A 19,041-nucleotide genomic window follows, 5' to 3' on the forward strand; every position below is an offset into this window, starting at 1 on the left:
TACAGTGTTGTGTTTCTGCATTCCTGGTAATACAGCATGCTGAGGGGTAGGGGTAGGCCTAGAGGATGTGGGCGCGACCGAGGACGCGGAGGCCCTAGTCCGGGTGTGGGCACAGGCCGAGCTCCTGATCCTGGTGTATCGCAGCCGACTGCTGCGGGATTAGGAGAGAGGCACGTTTCTGGCGTCCCCACATTGATAGCACATTTAATGGGTCCACGCGGTAGACCCTTATTAGAAAATGAGCAGTGTGAGCAGGTCCTGTCGTGGATGGCAGAAAGTGCTTCCAGCAACCTATCGTCCACCCAGAGTTCTGCGCCATCCACTGCTGCAACTCAGAATCCTCTGGCTGCTGCTCCTCCTTCCTCCCAGCCTCCTTACTCCATGAAAATGAGACATTCTGAGGAGCGGGCAGACTCCCAGGAACTGTTCTCGGGCCCCTGCTCAGATTGGGCAGCAGTGGTTCCTCTCCCACCAGAGGAGTTTATCGTCACTGATGCCCAACCATTGCAAAGTTCCCAGGGTCCGGGGGATGAGGCTGGGGACTTCCGGCAACTGTCTCAAGACCTTTCAGTGGGTGAGGAGGCCGATGACGATGAGACACAGTTGTCTATCAGTGAGGTAGTAGTAAGGGCATAAAGTCCGAGGGAGGAGCGCACCGAGGATTCTGAGGAAGAGCAGCAGGAGGACGATGAGGTGACTGACCCCACCTGGTTTGCTACGCCTACTGAGGACAGGTCTTTAGAGGGGGAGGCAAGGGCAGCAGGGCAGGTTGCAAGAGGCAGTGCGGTGTCCAGGGGTAGAGGCAGGGCCAGACCGCATAATCCACCAACTGTTTCCCAAAGCGCCCCCTCGCGCCATGCCACCCTGCAGAGGCCGAGGTGCTCAAAGGTCTGGCAGTTTTTCACTGAGAGTGCAGACGACCGACGAATAGTGGTGTGCAACCTTTGTCGCGCCAAGATCAGCCGGGGAGCCACCACTACCAGCCTCACCACCACCAGCATGCGCAGACATATGATGGCCAAGCACCCCACAAGGTGGGACGAAGGCCGTTCACTGCCTCCGGTTTGCACCGCTGCCTCTCCCCCTGTGCCCCAACCTGCCACTGAGATCCAACCCCGCTCTGAGGACACAGGCACGACCGTCTCCTGGCCTGCACCCACACCCTCACCTCCGCTGTCCTTGGCCCCATCCAGCAATGTCTGTCAGCGCAGCGTCCAGCCGTCGCTAGCGCAAGTGTTTGAGCGCAAGCGCAAGTACGCCGCCACGCACCCGCACGCTCAAGCGTTAAACGTGCACGTAGCCAAATTTATCAGCCTGGAGATGCTGCCGTATAGGGTTGTGGAAACGGAGTCCTTCAAAAGTATGATGGCGGCGGCGGCCCCGCGCTACTCAGTTCCCAGTCGCCACTACTTTTCCCGATGTGCCGTCCCAGCCCTGCACGACCACGTCTCCCGCAACATTGTACGCGCCCTCACCAACGCGGTTACTGCCAAGGTCCACTTAACAACGGACACGTGGACAAGCACAGGCGGGCAGGGCCACTATATCTCCCTGATGGCACATTGGGTGAATTTAGTGGAGGCTGGGACAGAGTAAGAGCCTGGGACCGCTCACGTCCTACCCACCCCCAGAATTGCGGGCCACAGCTCGGTGGTGGTATCTGCGGTGGTGTATGCTTCCTCCACTAAACCACCCTCCTCCTCCTCCTCCTCCGCAACCTCTGTCTCGCAATCAAGATGTGTCAGCAGCAGCAGCACGTCGCCAGCAGTCGGTGTCACGCGGCGTGGCAGCACAGCGGTGGGCAAGCGTCAGCAGGCCGTGCTGAAACTACTCAGCTTAGGAGATAAGAGGCACACGGCCCACGAACTGCTGCAGGGTCTGACAGAGCAGACCGACCGCTGGCTTGCGCCGCTGAGCCTCCAACCGGGCATGGTCGTGTGTGACAACGGCCGTAACCTAGTGGCGGCTCTGCAGCTCGGCAGCCTCACGCACGTGCCATGCCTGGCCCACGTCTTTAATTTGGTGGTTCAGCGCTTTCTGAAAAGCTACCCTCGCTTGTCAGACCTGCTCGGAAAGGTGCGCCGGCTCTGCGCACATTTCCGCAAGTCCCACACGGACGCTGCCACCCTGCGCACCCTGCAACATCGGTTTAATCTGCCAGTGCACCGACTGCTGTGCGACGTGCCCACACGGTGGAACTCTACGCTCCACATGTTGGCCAGGCTCTATGAGCAGCGTAGAGCTATAGTGGAATACCAACTCCAACATGGGCGGCGCAGTGGGAGTCAGCCTCCTCAATTATTTTCAGAAGAGTGGGCCTGGTTGGCAGACATCTACCGGGTCCTTCGAAACTTTGAGGAGTCTACCCAGGTGGTGAGCGGCGATGCTGCAATCATTAGCGTCACCATTCCTGCTATGCCTCTTGAGAAGTTCCCTGCAAAGCATAAAGGCAGACGCTTTGCACTCGGAAACAGAGCCGGGGGAAGACAGTATGTCGCTGGATAGTCAGAGCACCCTCCTGTCTATATCTCAGCGCGGTGAGGAGGAGGAGGAGGAGGAAGATGAGGAGGAGGGGGAAGACACTGCTTGGCCCACTGGTGAGGGTAGACATGCTGCTGGCCTGTCATCCTTTCAGCGTGTATGGCCTGAGGAGGAGGAGGAGGAGGATCCTGAAAGTGATCTTCCTAGTGCGGACAGCCATGTGTTGCGTACAGGTACCCTGGCACACATGGCGGACTTCATGTCAGGATTCCTTGCTCGTGACCCTCGCGTTACACGCATTCTGGCCACTACGGATTACTGGGTGTACACACTGCTCGACCCACGGTATAAGGAGGACCTTTCCACTCTCATACCCGAAGAGGAAAGGGGTTCGAGAGTGTTGCTATACCACAGGACCCTGGCGGACAAACTGATGGTAAAATTCCCATCCGACAGTGCTAGTGGCCGAAGGCGCAGTTCCGAGGGCCAGGTAGCAGGGGAGGCGCGGAGATCAGGCAGCATGTACAGCACAGGCAGGCCAAGACTCTTTAAGGCCCTTGACAGCTTTATGGCTCCCCAGCAAGACTGTGTCACCGCTCCCCAGTCACGGCTGAGTCGGCGGGAGCACTGTAAAAGGATGGTGAGGGAGTACGTAGCGGATCGCACGACCATCCTTGGTGACGCCTCTGCCCCCTACAACTACTGGGTGTCGAAGCTGGACACGTGGCCTGAACTCGCGCTGTATGCCCTGGAGGTGCTTGCTTGTCCTGCGGCTAGCGTCTTGTCGGAAAGGGTGTTTAGTGCGGCTGGGGGAATCATCACAGATAAGCGTAGCCGCTTGTCAACCGACAGTGCCGACAGGCTAACACTCATCAAGATGAACAAATGCTGGATTTCCCCAGACTTCTGTTCTCCACCAGCGGACAGCAGCGATACGTAAGCAATACGTAGGCTGCACCCGCGGATGGAAGCTACGTTCTCTCTCACCATCCAAAACGGGGACATTTCTGCTTCATCAATCTGTGTCTAATATTCCTCCTCCTCCTCCTGCTCCTCCTCCTGAAACCTCACGTAATCACGCTGAACGGGCAATTTTTCTTAGGGCCACAAGGCTCACTCAAATAATTTTTCTTAACAATTTTTATAAGTTTCAATGCGCTTAAAAGCGTTGGAACTTTAACTTGAACCAATTTTTCGTTACACTGGGCTGCCTACAGGCCTAGTTACCACTTAAGCCACATTAACCATTGCTTACATGGAACGAAGACTGCGCTCCCGCTATACTGCTGCTTCAGAATTGTTACTGGGGCCTGTCTTGAGTGCTACTATTGCTTACATGGAACGAAGACTGCGCTCCCGCTATACTGCTGCTTCAGAATTGTTACTGGGGCCTGTCTTGAGTGCTACTTTTGCTTACATGGAACGAAGACTGCGCTCCCGCTATACTGCTGCTTCAGAATTGTTACTGGGGCCTGTCTTGAGTGCTACTATTGCTTACATGGAACGAAGACTGCGCTCCCGCTATACTGCTGCTTCAGAATTGTTACTGGGGCCTGTCTTGAGTGCTACTATTGCTTACATGGAACGAAGACTGCGCTCCCGCTATACTGCTGCTTCAGAATTGTTACTGGGGCCTGTCTTGAGTGCTACTATTGCTTACATGGAACGAAGACTGCGCTCCCGCTATACTGCTGCTTCAGAATTGTTACTGGGGCCTGTCTTGAGTGCTACTATTGCTGACATGGAACGGACACGTGGAGAGGACACGTAGTGCCTCAAAAACATCCCCCTCCTCCTCCAACAGGGAAAACATTGTTGGCAAATGCCTTTGCATTGGTTCGTCTGGTGGCAGTCCAAGAATTTCACCTTTACCGACACTACAAGAGAGCCCCCCCACCATCCCCCCGCCACGGCCCACTTAATCCTGGCCACATTCCGAAAACCAACAAAATACAACCGTGGTACTAGGTCCGCAGTCACCACCACATTACCACCAACGCGGTTACTGTTAAGGTGCATATAACCACGGACACGTGGAGAGGACACGTAGTGCCTCAAAAACATCCCCCTCCTCCTCCAACAGGGAAAACATTGTTGGCAAATGCCTTTGCATTGGTTCGTCTGGTGGCAGTCCAAGAATTTCACCTTTACCGACACTACAAGAGAGCCCCCCCACCATCCCCCCGCCACGGCCCACTTAATCCTGGCCACATTCCGAAAACCAACAAAATACAACCGTGGTACTAGGTCCGCAGTCACCACCACATTACCACCAACGCGGTTACTGTTAAGGTGCATATAACCAGTCTGACTGGGGCATGCAGACACCTTGACAGAATGAATAGTGTGTGGCACATAGGTTCCCCATTGCTATGCCCACGTGTGCAGCTCCTGATGGCGGTGGCACAGGATTATATTTCTCATTGCTTCTGTACAGCATTGTGGGCTATCGCCCCGCCCCTATTAAAGAGGGTCGCTACCTAGCCGTGCCAACCCTGTGCAGTGTGTGCCTGCGGTCCCTCGTCGTGGCAGACGCACTTCTAAATAGACATGAGGGTGGTGTGGCATGAGGGCAGCTGAAGGCTGCGCAGGGACAGTTTGGTGTGCGCTGTGGGGGGGAGGGGGTGCGGTTGGGCAGCATGTAACACAGGAGAAGTGGCAGTGGAGTGTCATGCAGGCAGTGATTGTGCTTTGTTGGAGGTAGTGTGGTGCTTAGCAAAGGTATGCCATGCTAATGAGGGCTTTTCAGAAGTAAAAGTTGTTGGGGGGGGGGGGGCCCACTCTTGCCGCTATTGTGGCTTAATAGTGGGACCTGTGAACTTGAGATGCAGCCCAACATGTAGCCCCTCGCCTGCCCTATCCGTCACTGTGTCATTCCCATCACTTTCCTGAATTGCCCAGATTTTCACACATGAAAACCTTAGCGAGCATCGGCGAAATACAAAAATGTTCTGGTCGCCCATTGACTTCAATGGGGTTCGTTGTTCGAAACGAACCCTCGAGCATCACAGGAAGTTCGTTACGAATAACGAACACCCGAACATTTTGGTGTTCGCTCATCTCTAATACCTACCAGACAAAAGGTATCTAAAAAGAAAATCTGATATAAGTGTTAAGCTTGACCCGACTCTAGACAGGGCAGATGCGCTGCAAAATCCAGATAAAATACATAGTAGCAAAACTTAATTGAAGGAGTAAAATTTTCTACAGATGCACATCAAAAATCTGGGTCAAAAACCACACAAAAGCCGTATAGCTGTGATTGGTGGAACAGCAGACTAACAATTGCCCCACCAGTGTAAGGAGCGTTGGCCTAGTTTCCCTCCCACTCTGGTTGGGCACCCCCCTTTCCCCATCCAACAATTAGCAGGGTCAGGGAAGGAAGTAAATGGTAAGAGTAAAATAATAAAGGTTCTTCTGCTGCTCAGCCCGCCTCTGTGACTAGATGCCTTAGGCACTGGGCCTTCAATACCTAGCGGCAAATATGACTCTGGCTAAGCTGCATTTTGTCGCACTACAAATCCCCACCCCCTCATTCTGTGATGGGTATTTTATGCAAATCCCTTAATCTTTAGATGAGCAGTGAGTGGAGTGAAAACTAGTCACCACTAGTGTCAGTGGCAGGCAGCGGCTGCCTTGAGCTACCAGCAGGAGGAGGGGGCGCTGTCACTGATAGCTCAGCGGGAGCAAGAGAGGGAGTAAGGGCTAGTGCTCTATTAGGGGGCCAAACATTGAGCTCAGCATAGAAGGTCTGGATGCTGGATCTTGTATGCAAGGTCTGGGTGAGCAGAAAACATTTAGAGGAAGTTGGAACCCCTTTGCAAACAAGTGATAGAATTTAACACTGATGGACCATCCGTTCTAAAGAATAGCCCACCAGGAATCTGCCAGTAGGGTCTGCCCAGTGCCACCACTTTACAACCAGTATTCCATCTTTTGGGCAGCCTGTAACCATTTTTCCTGTTTGATTTTACATCTCAGGTTGTCCTGGGGATTGCTCTACCTCTTCTACATTCTCATCATCGCCAATCTGATGACCCTGGTTACGAAATTCCATGTGTTCATTGAGAGCTCCTATGGGGTCATTCTCCTGCTTTTCATCCTGTATGGTATAGCATCGGTAGGTACATAACGCCATAGTGCTGCTCTTCGCCCTGTGTGGTATAGCCTCATTGTGCTTAACTCCTTGGCTGCCAGCAATAGGAGGCCCGTGCTGTTCAGATGTACAAGTTTTCTTCTGTGGGTCACAGTGACTGTTTTTTGCTTCAGATCTGTGTCACCTTCATGTTGAGCGCCCTCTTCAGGAACCCCCGGGTGACAGCCATAGTAGGATTCTTCATCACCGTCTTCTTGTCTGCATTAAGCCTCTTACTGCTTCTTAAGAACCTTCCCAAAGCCGTGGAAGTTATACTGTGCATCTTTCCTCCTTTTGCCTTCTCTGTTGGATTGATGGAGGTGAGTGCGGGTGCCGTTGCTGGTACATGCTTCATCCGGGCATCCTGGGGACAGTGTCAGGGCACATATGGTGAAAGTTATACAATTCCTTCCTTTATCTCATGTCCTACATGTAGACCAAGGCTATAACTTGAGGGTGCAGTCCTCTATAGTTAGTGGGACTGTTAGCAATCTAGCACTGGGGTCCAGGAGCTTCATATTGCCCCTCTGATAAAGACGGTGCTCCCTGGAGACAGTGAAGGTGCAAGTGAAAGTATCTTATGTGTGATTTTTAGAGTATCCATCTGGAAAACTATCTTGAAGGCGTCTTTTTCTCAGACATGACAGGCAGCTCCTCACACATCTTAACCTCCTGTGTCGGCCTTCTCCTGGACTCTGTCCTCTATGCGCTCCTCACCCTCTACTTCAGTAAGATTCTTCCAGGTAAGTGACTGATGGAAGATGGGAGCAGTGAGTACTGTACCCTGAGAAATACTCATCACTGCCCGTTGCTGCATGCTGCCCTCCTATGTGTCCCAATGCTGCATACTCCCCTTTCCAGGTCTTCCTACGCTGCATACTCCCCTTCCCAGGTCTTCCTCCGCTGCATACTCCCCTTCCCAGGTCTTTCTATGCTGCATACTCCCCTTCCCAGGTCTTTCTCTGCTGTATACTCCCCTTCCCCGGTCTTTCTCTGCTGCATACTCCCCTTCCCAGGTCTTTCTCTGCTGTATACTCCCCTTCCCTGGTCTTTCTCTGCTGCATATTCCTCTTCCCAGGTCTTCCTGTGCTGCATACTCCCATTCCCAGGTCTTCCTCCGCTGCATACTCCCCTTCCCAGGTCTTCCTCCGCTGCATACTCCCCTTCCCAGATCTTCCTCCGCTGCATACTCCCCTTCCCAGGTCTTCCTCCGCTGCATACTCCCCTTCCCAGGTCTTTCTCTGCTGCATACTCCTCTTCCTAGGTCTTCCTATGCTGCATACTCCCCTTCCCCGGTCTTTCTCTGCTGCATACTCCTCTTCCCAGGTCTTCCTGCGCTGCACACTCCCCTTCCCAGGTCTTCCTCCGCTGCATACTCCCCTTCCCAGGTCTTTCTCTGCTGTATACTCCCCTTCCCCGGTCTTTCTCTGCTGCATACTCCTCTTCCTAGGTCTTCCTCCGCTGCATATTCTTCTTCCCAGGTCTTCTTCTTCCACTGCATGCTCCCCTTCCCAGGTCTTCCTCCGCTGCATACTCCCCTTCTGAGATCTCATTTTGCTGAATGCTGTCCCTCTCAGTTTCCAACATGCTGAATGCTTCTTTCCTCATCACCCTCTAGTGAAGGGGATCTGAACTCCACTTCTGTTATTAACCTCCAGGATGATCTGATATGTATACAGTTGTGGTCAACATTATTGGCAGCCTTGATTGTTCAATATAAACAAAACCGAAATCTTCAGAAATAATTGGATATGTAATCCCTTTATATCATTACAATATTTTAATAGCATATCCAGATACACCCAACAACAAAATTGACCTGCCATCACATGTGCAGTCACTTCTTAAAAAAAGGAATAAACCTAATAATATATAACATGGCGAGGATTAAGGGCACCTTCTCTAATACTTGGTTGCACAATCTTTGGCAACTGTGACAGCCTCCAAACCTTTTCTGATCATGGGAAACCAGTGGGTTGCTATATCAGCCGAGACCAATGAATGGCCTCCAGGTCTGACCTATACATTGTCTAATAGGTTGTCTGTCCGAGTAAAAGAAAAAAAAGCCAAAAAACTATATATAATTGGTATCTCTGCACTTGTAATGACCCAACTACAAAATAGATTAGAGTGTGGTATAGAAGAGGGGAACATATGGAAAGGAAAAAGAGGGAGGAGGAAGGAAAGAAGTAGGAGATAGGGAAAGAAGGAAAAATATCGAGAGAGAGAAAAAGAGAGAGGGAAAGTAACGGAGAAACGGAGAAGTAACATAGTAACATAGTTTGTAAGGCCGAATGAAGACAATGTCCCTCTAGTTCAGCCTGCTTATCCTCCTGTGTTGTTGATCCAGAGGAAGGCAAAAAACCCCAAGAACAGAAGCCAATTAGCCCTTTTGGGTAAAAAATTCCTTCCCGACTCCCTAATGGCAATCAGACTGTTCCCTGGATCAACCCCTAATAGTTCCTACCTGCCTGTATACCCGGATTAACAATTAACCTAAGATGTATAACCTATAATATACTTCCTCTACAGAAAGACATCAAGTCCCCTTTTACACTCCTCTATGGATTTTGCCATCACCACATCCTCAGGCAGAGAGTTCCACAGTCTCACTGCTCTTACAGTAAAGAACCCCTTTCTGTGTTGGTGATGAAACCTGCTTTCCTCTAGACGTAGCGGATACCCTCTCATTACCATCGCAGTCCTGGGTATAAACAGATCATGGGAGAGATCCTTGTATTGTCCCCTCGTGTATTTATACAGTACATAGTTATTTGATCACCCCTTAGCTGTTTTTTTTCTAGACTAAATAACCCCAATTTGGATAGCCTCTCTGGGTATTCCAGTCCCTTCATTACGTTTATTAGTTTAGTTGCCCTTCTTTGAACCCCCTCAAGCACTGTAACATCTTTCCTGAGGACCAGTGACCAGAACTGCGCGCAGTATTCCATGTGCGGCCTGACAAGTGCCTTATATACTGGGAAGATAATGTTCTCAACCCTCGCCCCTATACCTCTTTTAATGCCCACCAAGACTTTATTTGCTTTTGCAGCAGCTGACTGGCATTGGTTACTCCAGTTTAGTCTACAATCCACTAGTACCCCCAGGTCTCTTTCCATATCACTTTTCCCTAGCAGTACCCCATTTAGTGTATATTGGTGACATCCGTTTCTCCTGCCTATGTGCAGAACCTTACATTTTTCAACATTAAATTTTCATTTGCCATTTTTCTGCCCAAGCCCCCAGCTTATCTCGGTCTGTTTGTAGCCGTATATTGTCCTCCGTTGCATTGATTATATTGTATAATTTTGTGTCATCTGCAAATATTGATATTTTACTGTGCAGCCCCTCTATCAGGTCGTTAATAAATATATTGAACAGAATGGGGGCTTAAACTGAACCCTGTGGCCCCCACTAGCGACGGTGGCCCAATCAGAGTATGAACCATTTATTACCACCCTCTGCGTTCTATTATTGAGCCAATTCTTTACCCAGATACACACGTTCTCACCCAATCCGAGCTGTCTCATTTTATATATTAACCTATTATGCGGCACGGTGTCAAATGCTTTAGAGAATTCCAGATATACAAGATCAATAGATTCTCCCAGATCCAGCCTAGAGCTTACTTCATCATAGAAGCTGATCAGATTGGTTTGACATAATTGACTCTCCATGAACCCTTGCTGGTGAGGAGGTATTCCGTTGTTCTCCTTGAGGTGCTCTTCGATGGCGTCTCTCAGAAACCCCTTGAATATTTTTCCCTTTACTGAAGTGAGACTTACCGGCCTGTAGTTACCAGGCTCACTTTTGGTCCCCTTTTTGTAAATTGGAACCACGTTGGCAATGCGCCAATCCAATGGTACAACCCCGGTCTTGAAAGTATCCACAAATATTAGGTATAGCGGCCTAGCTATCTCATCACTTAGTTCCCTTAGTACCCTTGGGTGTATTCCATCTGGGCCTGGTGATTTATCGATTTTAATCTTTAACCGGTTCCGCACTTCCTCCTGCGTTAGGTATGAGATATTTTGTGAGGGGTTCATTTTATTCCCCTGCATCTTGTGTGGCATTTCCTTTTCGTTTGTGAATACGCTTGAAAAGAAACTATTTAATAGATTTGCCTTCCCTCCATCATCTTCAATGATTTCCCCTGCATTATTTGTTAAAGGGCCAGTGCTCTTGGTGCAAATCCTTTTGCTGTTAATATAGTTGAAAAATAGTTTTGGGTAGTTTTTGCTCTCTTTGGCGATCAGTCTTTCCGTCTCCTCCTTGGCAATTTTGATCTTATCTTTGCATATTTTGTTTTTTTCCCTGTACGATTTTAGCGCTTCTTCGTTGCCTTCTTGCTTTCATAGTGTGAACGCTTTCTTTTTTTCGTTTATTGCCCCCTTTACCATCTTGTCGAGCCACATTGGTTTCCTTTTACTTGAAGTTCTTTTATTTTTAAAGGGAAAGAACTGCTCACATGAGGTGATTAGGATCCTTTTAAACTTTTCCCATTTCTCCTCTGTACTGATTTTTTTGAGGATGTTGTCCCATTTAATGTTACCGATAGTAGTTCTAAGCTGATCAAATTTTGCTTTACTAAAGTTTAGTTTATTTGTCGCTCCCTGATAAGGCTTCTTATTGAATGACAGCTGGAAGTTGATTATATTGTGGTCACTATTCCCTAAGCGCCCCTCAACCTGTACCCCCTTTATTCGGTCTGGTTTGTTAGTACTAAGTCCAGAATGGCCCTCCCTCTTGTTGGTTCCTGTACCAGTTGGTTCAGATAATTATCTTTAATTGTTCTCAGGAACTTATCACCCTTGTGAGATTTGCAGGTTTCGTTTTCTCATATTATATCTGGATAGTTAAAGTCCCCCATGATAATTACTTCGTTGCGGTTTGACACTTCTTCTATCTGCCTTAATAGTAAGGCTTCAGTTTCTTCTGTTGCTTTTGGTGGTCTATAGAAAACCCCTATCAGGATTTTGTTATTTTTTTCTCCCTGTATTTCTACCCCCAGAGATTCCACCTGTTCATCTCCTTCTCCTATATCCTCCCGTAGTCTCGGCTTTAAGTACGATTTATCATACAGACATACCCCTCCTCCTTTCTGATTCCCACGGTCTCTTCTGAAGAGATTGTAACCCTGTAAATTTACCGCCCAACTGCACTTATCATCAAACCATGTTTCCGTTATTCTGACTATATCATAGTTTTCATCAGTCATTCTCGCTTCAAGCTCACCCACTTTACCGATCAGACTTCTTGCATTCGTGGTCATACAATTTATACAGTTTTTTTTTTGTTCTTTAAATTCGTTTTGTTGCTATTCATACTATTGGCTGATCTGTCAGTTCTAACTGTACTAACACCACCCCCTGCTCGACCCCCATTCCTATTGCTTAGACCCAGGTCGCTAGCTACACTGACTACCCCACTATTTCTGTTTTTGCCCTCCCCCCCAGTCCCTAGTTTAAACACTCCTCCAGCCTTCTAGCCATCTTCTCCCCCAGCACAGCTGCACCCTACCCATTAAGATGCAGCCCGTCCCTACGGTAGAGCCTGTAGCCGACAGCAAAGTCAGCCCAGTTCTCCAGGAACCCAAATCCCTCCTTCTTACACCAACTCCAGAGCCAATTGTTCCTGCTGCCTTTCTAGTGTGGCCTTAGGTGCAGGTAGTATTTCCGAGAAAACTACCCTAGAGCTCCTCGCCCTAAGCTTGGACCCTAAGTGCCTGAAATCATTTTTGAGGGCCCTCCATTGACCTCTAATTTGTTCATTGGTGCAAACGTGCACCATGACTGCGGAACCTCACCAGCCCCTCCCAGTAATCTGTCAATCCGATCCGCGATGTGTCGAACTCGAGCGCCAGGAAGACAATATACCGTTTGACGATCCCGGTCTTTATGGCAGATTGCCCTATCTGTCCCCCTTATAATTGAGTCCCCCACCACTAGGACCTGTCTAGCCTGCCCTGCGCTTCCCATCCCCGTCTCACTGGAGCAGTCATCTCCCTGGCGCTCAGAGGGCATGTCGTGCTGCAGCCGTGCTGGCTCTGTAATGGCATCCCCTTCATCTGCCAACGTTGTAGCCTTGTTGGGTTGTGCCAGTTCAGGACTAGCCTTCCTGGTTCTCTTCCCTCTACACCTCTTTCTATCTGTCACTCAACTGGCTGCCTGCTCCCCCTGCTCTTCCGTACTAGCGTCTGCCCCCGCAGTAGTGAAAAAAGAAAAAATCTAGATAGGAAAAGGGGAAAGAGCAGTAAGAATAAGGGTGGAAAAGAAGAGAGAAAGAAGGGGAGAAGAGAAGAAGAGGAAAAAGAGGAAGAAAGAAAGAGATGTAGCATCACCTGACCACGAGCATCCCACGTGCACATACATGTATAAATTGTTTATGTATGTTCACATACTGAGGGGGAAATCAGTGAGGTACAGCTCCACTGCTTAGCCAGGGGATAACATTTGTGGAAGAGCGAAATAAGAGACATGGACTCCATGTGGAATAAAAATTGCCATATGAAATGCATTAAGGAATTGATCCATGTCAGTCTTGGGGGGGGGGGGGGAGGATGACTTTCACAGTCTTGGAATGATCTGGTGCATGGTCAAGATAAAGAAACAAAGTAGACCTCTCTTAACCTTGGTCATTGGTCCAGGGATCAGGTGTGAGCTTAATCATCAATCAAACAAGCTGTTATATAGGGAGGAAATGTCTTTCCATAATAAGGCAATTAGGAGGCATACCCACTGAATATGAAGGAACATACCCGGTGCCATTGACACCACCAGCAGAAATCTGAGCGACAGGGATACATTTTTACTAGTCGCGTGGGAATCTTGTAGTGAGTAATTTGTAGGTAGCTTCCTGAACCTACATGAAACTGATAACCCATGAGTAAGTGCAAAAGATTTTGCCCACTTCTCTGCGGCTAGAACTCTATCCAGTTCCCTCTCCCAACTCCTTTGGATACCCAGGCAAGTGTCTCTCATCTCCTCTGTGAGCAACATATTGTAAAACAAGGTAATCTCGTGGGAAGAAGCACACAGCTATTCAAAGGTAGTAAGCGAAGATCCAAGCTCAGTAATAGGTTGAAGGGATTTACATAGCTGCAAATTTGTAGGTATTGGAAGATCCCTCAAACAATACAAACAGATAGGTGTTGCCCACTATCTGGTTGTAAGAAAAGGGGACAAGCCTGGGATCAACTGATAGGTACCCAGAGCAAGCCAGAAAAGACTCTGAGCTCTAAATCAACCTGGGTCCTGTTTAGTCTCCACCCAGAGTTTTTTACAGCATTGACAGAGAGGGTCCAAGACCCACTTGCATATCATGGCTTTATGGTATAAGGAAATATAAGGGAGAGATGTGCCTCCTTCTCTTTTAGATCAAATTAGATGACTTTGTTTTAAGTGGGGCCTGGGAGCTCCCCTTATAAAGACCGAGGCTAGTTTACAAATACAGGACAAATATGTTCTAGGAATCTTAAGGCCTCCTTCCCATGGACAGATTTCCACTGAGTAATTCGCGGCAGAAATCCGCTGCGTTGCCCGCAGCTATTAGGTTCTATTGAACTTAATAGCACAATGCTCACGGTGCGGAATTCCACCGCGGAATTACGCACCGTGAAATCTCCCGTCCTCACTCGCAGCATGCTCTATTTGCCACGGGTGTACGCGCGGACGGCTTCCATTGCAGTCAATGGAAGTCGTCCGTTCACGCTATCTTCCGCTGTAGCACAGCGGAAGATAGCGTGAAATTGCCTCTCCGCCTACTGCCGCCACGTCATATGACGCGGCCGGCCGCGTCATGTGACGTGGCCGGCGTGTCACATGACGCTGCGGCGTGTCACGCCGAAGCATCATGCGGGAGCGAGGATGCCGGAACCGCAGGTAAGTTTGGGGGTCTCTGGGGGGTGCCGTGACGGGCTCCGCCGCGGAATTCCGCGCCGGAGCCCGTCACGGCCGTGTGAAGCCGGTCTAAGTGGTAGGGCTTAGAAAAAGCATAGGAGGCTTGGCAAAATGTTTTTAGCTATAGGGGGTGGAGAGGTAGCAGTCACTACCAGGCCCTGAAGCCTTAGGGGGCCCAAAGGCCCCTCCATCACATAAGAAAACAACAGTATTATAAATAGCACATGGTAGGTAAGGGGCCTGTTATGCTCGTCTTAGGCTGGCATTGAATTAGCACTGGGGCAGTCAGGATTGACGTCTTAGTTTGCTACACAGGTAGCTAGACGCAGGAGCAGAATAAAATGAGAGGTAGCGATCAGAGCGGGGTACTGTGAACCCCTCCAACAGAACCCAGCTCGCAGCGGAGCACCTGTCCCAAAAGGGATGACCCCACTACTTCCACGAGGACATGTCCAGGCCAGAGTGGAACCTCAGTACAGAAAACCATGGACAAACAGAAACTGACAATTAATAAAAGACAAGAACACAGAATGCAAGGCAAAGGGAAACACAGGGGACAAAGCAGAACACAGGAGACAGACAAGAGAACTGAGCAAGCTTACTTGATCAGCAACACTGAAATATAACCAGCACTCCCAACCAGGAAGAGCTGCTTTTTTGGGGAAAGGGGAGGAACTGATTGGCTGACAGAACTGTCAACCACAAGCCACTAGCTTAGCTAGCAGCTGCAGGAATAATTAACATGAACTAATAAGCACAGGAGATATTAACCCTAGCTAGTCAGGATAGAACCCACAGTAGCCAAGGTGTGGTGGCTGTAACGTGACAGGGCCCTGTTACAAATTTTGCATCAGGACCCAAAAGTGCCTAGTTACACCTCTGCTGCTACCTTTCTACCCTCCTTAGCGCTGCTCTATACATGTGACTGTGCAATCTTAGCCCTGTTCTCCTCCCTTTTGAAACGGTTTCTTCTTGTTATGTATTGGTTGGATACTGCTAGTGACTTCCTTCTTGTACTGCATGAGCTTTAGATATAGACAGCTTGAATCTGCAACACCTGCATAACCTGCCTGGCCTTATGTGTATTTTATGACTCTCCTGGGTTTTTTCCGCTCTCTTTCAAGTACTTTTGAAGAACGCAACATGTTCTTATTTTGCAAATGTGCTTCATCTGTTTTATCAAATAGAATGTGCTCACTCTGTACTTCATTAAGATAAAACATAATAAAAAAAATACAGTTTAAAAAAAAAACAGAGGTGGTGCACCAAACATTTGTTTGGTACCTGTCCCATCTGTATATTTGAAGATCCTGCCCTAAGCTTATGACTTAAATCTCAAAAAACATATTTAAGGACCATACACGTACCTCTAGAACTTTGTCATTGTTGCCAATGTGCCAATGTGCACCATGACCACCAGGTCCTCATCAGCTGCTTCCAGTAATCTACCAATGCAATCCACAATACCTCGAACTTGAATGTTAGGAAGCCAACACACTGTTTAACAAAACCCCAACTGTCAAAGAGCATGTCATGCTGCAGTGGTCCCACACCTGAACGGATATTTTTCTCATCTTCCATCTTGGCAAACTTGTTACCTATTGGGGTATAGTAAATCAGGATTAGCCTCCCCGAAACTATTCCTTGCATCCCCACCTTCTATCACCCAGCTAACTGCTTCATTTTCCTTCACCTCCATCTCGTCATTCTCTCACATCTGCCCCAGAATGAACAGCAGACTCCTTTCCATCTTATCAATGGATCTCAGTGGTGCAAGTTGCTCATTTACACCTAGGATTTGTGGTTCCAAACGTCCTACGGGCAGACATTTGTACAGCAGCATGCACCTTCAATCAACTGGTCAAGGATTGCATCCTCAATTACATCAACCCTCACTCAGTTCACCTTGGGCATAGAAAAAAAACGGGTACCTGAGCGGAAATCGGATAGACCCCATTGTAGTCAATTTGGTCCATTTGGCACTATTCAGTTCCGTTATAAGACACATCCATTCGGCCAGGGGATTCTCCTTTCCTTCTCCCCAAACAGAATAGAAAATAGGAACCCCCGATGCAGATGTATTGTCTTGCTTTTAAGTAACCTTTATTCACGCTTAGTCTTTGTATGTGATCCTATTTTTTCTCACATCTTAAAGTTCATGGTAAACACTTGGTCATCTTCCCATCGCTTCTCTTATGTTTCCCCAGATAAAAACAGCATGAGGTACGAGCCTCTGTTCTTTCTGAGGTCGTCCTACTGGTCCAAGGAGAAAATCTCACCCCCGAGGCCACAGACAAGTGGAAGAGCAGAATCTGACTATGGGGAAAACATTGAGAAAGTTCCTAGAACATTCCAGGGAAGGGAGGTCATCAGGTATATTCCAGGGAAGAGGAGTCAATCCTCCAGATTGGTAAACTTGTCTGTCTTTCATTTTACAAAGTAACATACAAAGTAGTTGGCTTGTCATGGGAAGAGTTCTTATGACATCACATGTAAAGTTTTAAAAATCCTTTCCAACTTCTTTCACTCATACACTGCCCCTTGCTCCTTAATAAGGATGAGCGAGTATACTCGCTAAGGCACTACTCGTCCGAGTAATGTGCCTTAGACGAGTATCGCCCTGCTCGTCCTTAAAGATTCGGGGGCCGCCACGGAGCGGGGAGCTGCGGGGGAGAGCGGGGAGGAACGGAGGGGAGATCTCTCTCTCCCTCTCTCCCCTGCTCCCCGCCGCAACTCACCTGTCAGCCGCAGCGGTCCCCGAATCTTTATGGATGAGCAGGGAGATACTCGTCTAAGGCACATTACTCGGACGAGTAGTGCCTTAGCGAGTATACTCGCTCATCCTTACTCCTTATCCATTGGAGCCGGCATATGTGATTGCTATCTTTTGAGTACTGAAGTGTTCACAGCCCTGTTGTGAGTATCCTGGTTGCTATATGTAGCCCACAGAAGAAGAGGAACACGCACATCAGGATGTTACAGTACTAATAAAACACTGATGAACCCCAATGGCCTGTAAAAATTGAGCAGAGTACTGCAGAGACTTTGGTAATGTCTACAGAAGAACAGTATGAAGGATGGGTGCAAAGTAAAAGAAAATACAGTTCTCAGGGGGCAGAAGACTAAAATAAGTCATAATATTTAAGGAGTCTTTGGGTTTTCACGTGATGTTATGTCGACCCGAACAGGAACAACAACATTGGCCATCTTGGTAAACGGCAAAACAGTAGTCTCCAGCAATTAAGTGTAGAAGTGCAGCAGAGATCCTTCAGTCAAATGGCAGCTACAAATTGTCAACTCTGAGATTAGCAACTTAATCCTGACACAAAATTAATAAGGAGTCACATTCCCAACCTCTTCTCTGTGTCCGGAGCCCATCCAGACCCCAATATTATGTAGTCTGCAGAGAACCATGATGCCTAGGACCACCCTACCATGGGGTGGGGGGCAATAAATCAGGTGACCTCCTTACACCTCAATGGGGATCATACATTCACCCATAAGGGAAAAGACTTGGATGGTGCCACCAGCAGCTCCATCACCAATGCAATAGCAGATGTAAAATGTTCTATCGCAGATACAACCTCTCCTGGTATCAGCTCATATTTTTCATGATGAAGATTCACATCCAGCAGCCTGGATATGTTGAATGTCTGGACGGGAAAGAAAATAAACTGAAACACAGAAACTGGACATCGACCCAAGATTGTCCAAACTGTGAGAGTGTAAGACCCCGCAGTCAATGCTGCTAACTTCATCCTTGTATCATACTCAGTCAGAACTTCACCAGTCAACATAGAGAAAAATCCAAAGTTGCCTGCCAGTCTTCAGGGTATATAATGAGAGGAAATTATAATTTCTCAGTAATTCAAGTTCTTCCCTTTTCTTCCAGAATCCATAATGTCAGGAAAACGTATAAAGGCGAAGACCAGGCGGTTGAGGCGCTGAGAGGTGAGCTATGCCCAGAATGCACTGTGAGCCATCACTCATATAGTGTACAATGACCACACAGCTCCGAGATGTAAAGGAGCCAAGTACCCACCTCCTCTGATATAATGGAAAAGCCAGGGCCTTATGAGAATCCGGGGTAAGAACCCCTGAGAAGTTGATTTGCATGGTAGCAAACTCTGGAGAGTAAGTGAAAGCCTGAGAGTGCAGCTGGAGGAGAGACAGAGGGAGAAGCCCAGCGCTGAGACTAAGGCTAGCTGCACACTTGCGTAAAAAAAATGTCTGTGTTATGTCCACAAAAAATGGCAGTTTTTTCACATGTGTGAGGCTCGTGTGGCCTCCGTATTCAGTCCACATTTGGTCTGTGTGTCCGTTTTAATTCCTGTGTATGCTATGCATTTTTCACAAAAAAAACTGATACAAGCCCACTTCCTTTTTCGGCATTTTTAAAAAAAATGGACAGCATACGGACTGTACGTGGATGGCATCCATGTGCTTTCCATTTTTTACTCTTCCCATTGATTTAAATGGGTGAGTCACGTCCAGAAAATAAATCAAAATAAAGCCTGCGATGAGGTG

General features: G+C 48.5%; 1 protein-coding gene across 1 annotated transcript in view; it reads left to right on the forward strand.

The window, feature by feature from the left end:
* Nucleotides 1-19,041, forward strand: part of LOC136587427 (ATP-binding cassette sub-family A member 9-like) — a 103,257-nt gene that overhangs the window by 8,004 nt on the left and 76,212 nt on the right. The window contains exons 3-8 of the mRNA XM_066585996.1: nt 6,057-6,063; nt 6,463-6,601; nt 6,751-6,936; nt 7,212-7,359; nt 16,722-16,887; nt 18,407-18,465. Of these exons, the coding sequence (XP_066442093.1) occupies nt 6,057-6,063; nt 6,463-6,601; nt 6,751-6,936; nt 7,212-7,359; nt 16,722-16,887; nt 18,407-18,465 (705 nt within the window). The remainder of the gene's footprint in view (nt 1-6,056; nt 6,064-6,462; nt 6,602-6,750; nt 6,937-7,211; nt 7,360-16,721; nt 16,888-18,406; nt 18,466-19,041) is intronic.

This window comes from Eleutherodactylus coqui, chromosome 13, assembly GCF_035609145.1.
Source record: "Eleutherodactylus coqui strain aEleCoq1 chromosome 13, aEleCoq1.hap1, whole genome shotgun sequence".
NCBI lineage: Eukaryota > Metazoa > Chordata > Amphibia > Anura > Eleutherodactylidae > Eleutherodactylus > Eleutherodactylus coqui.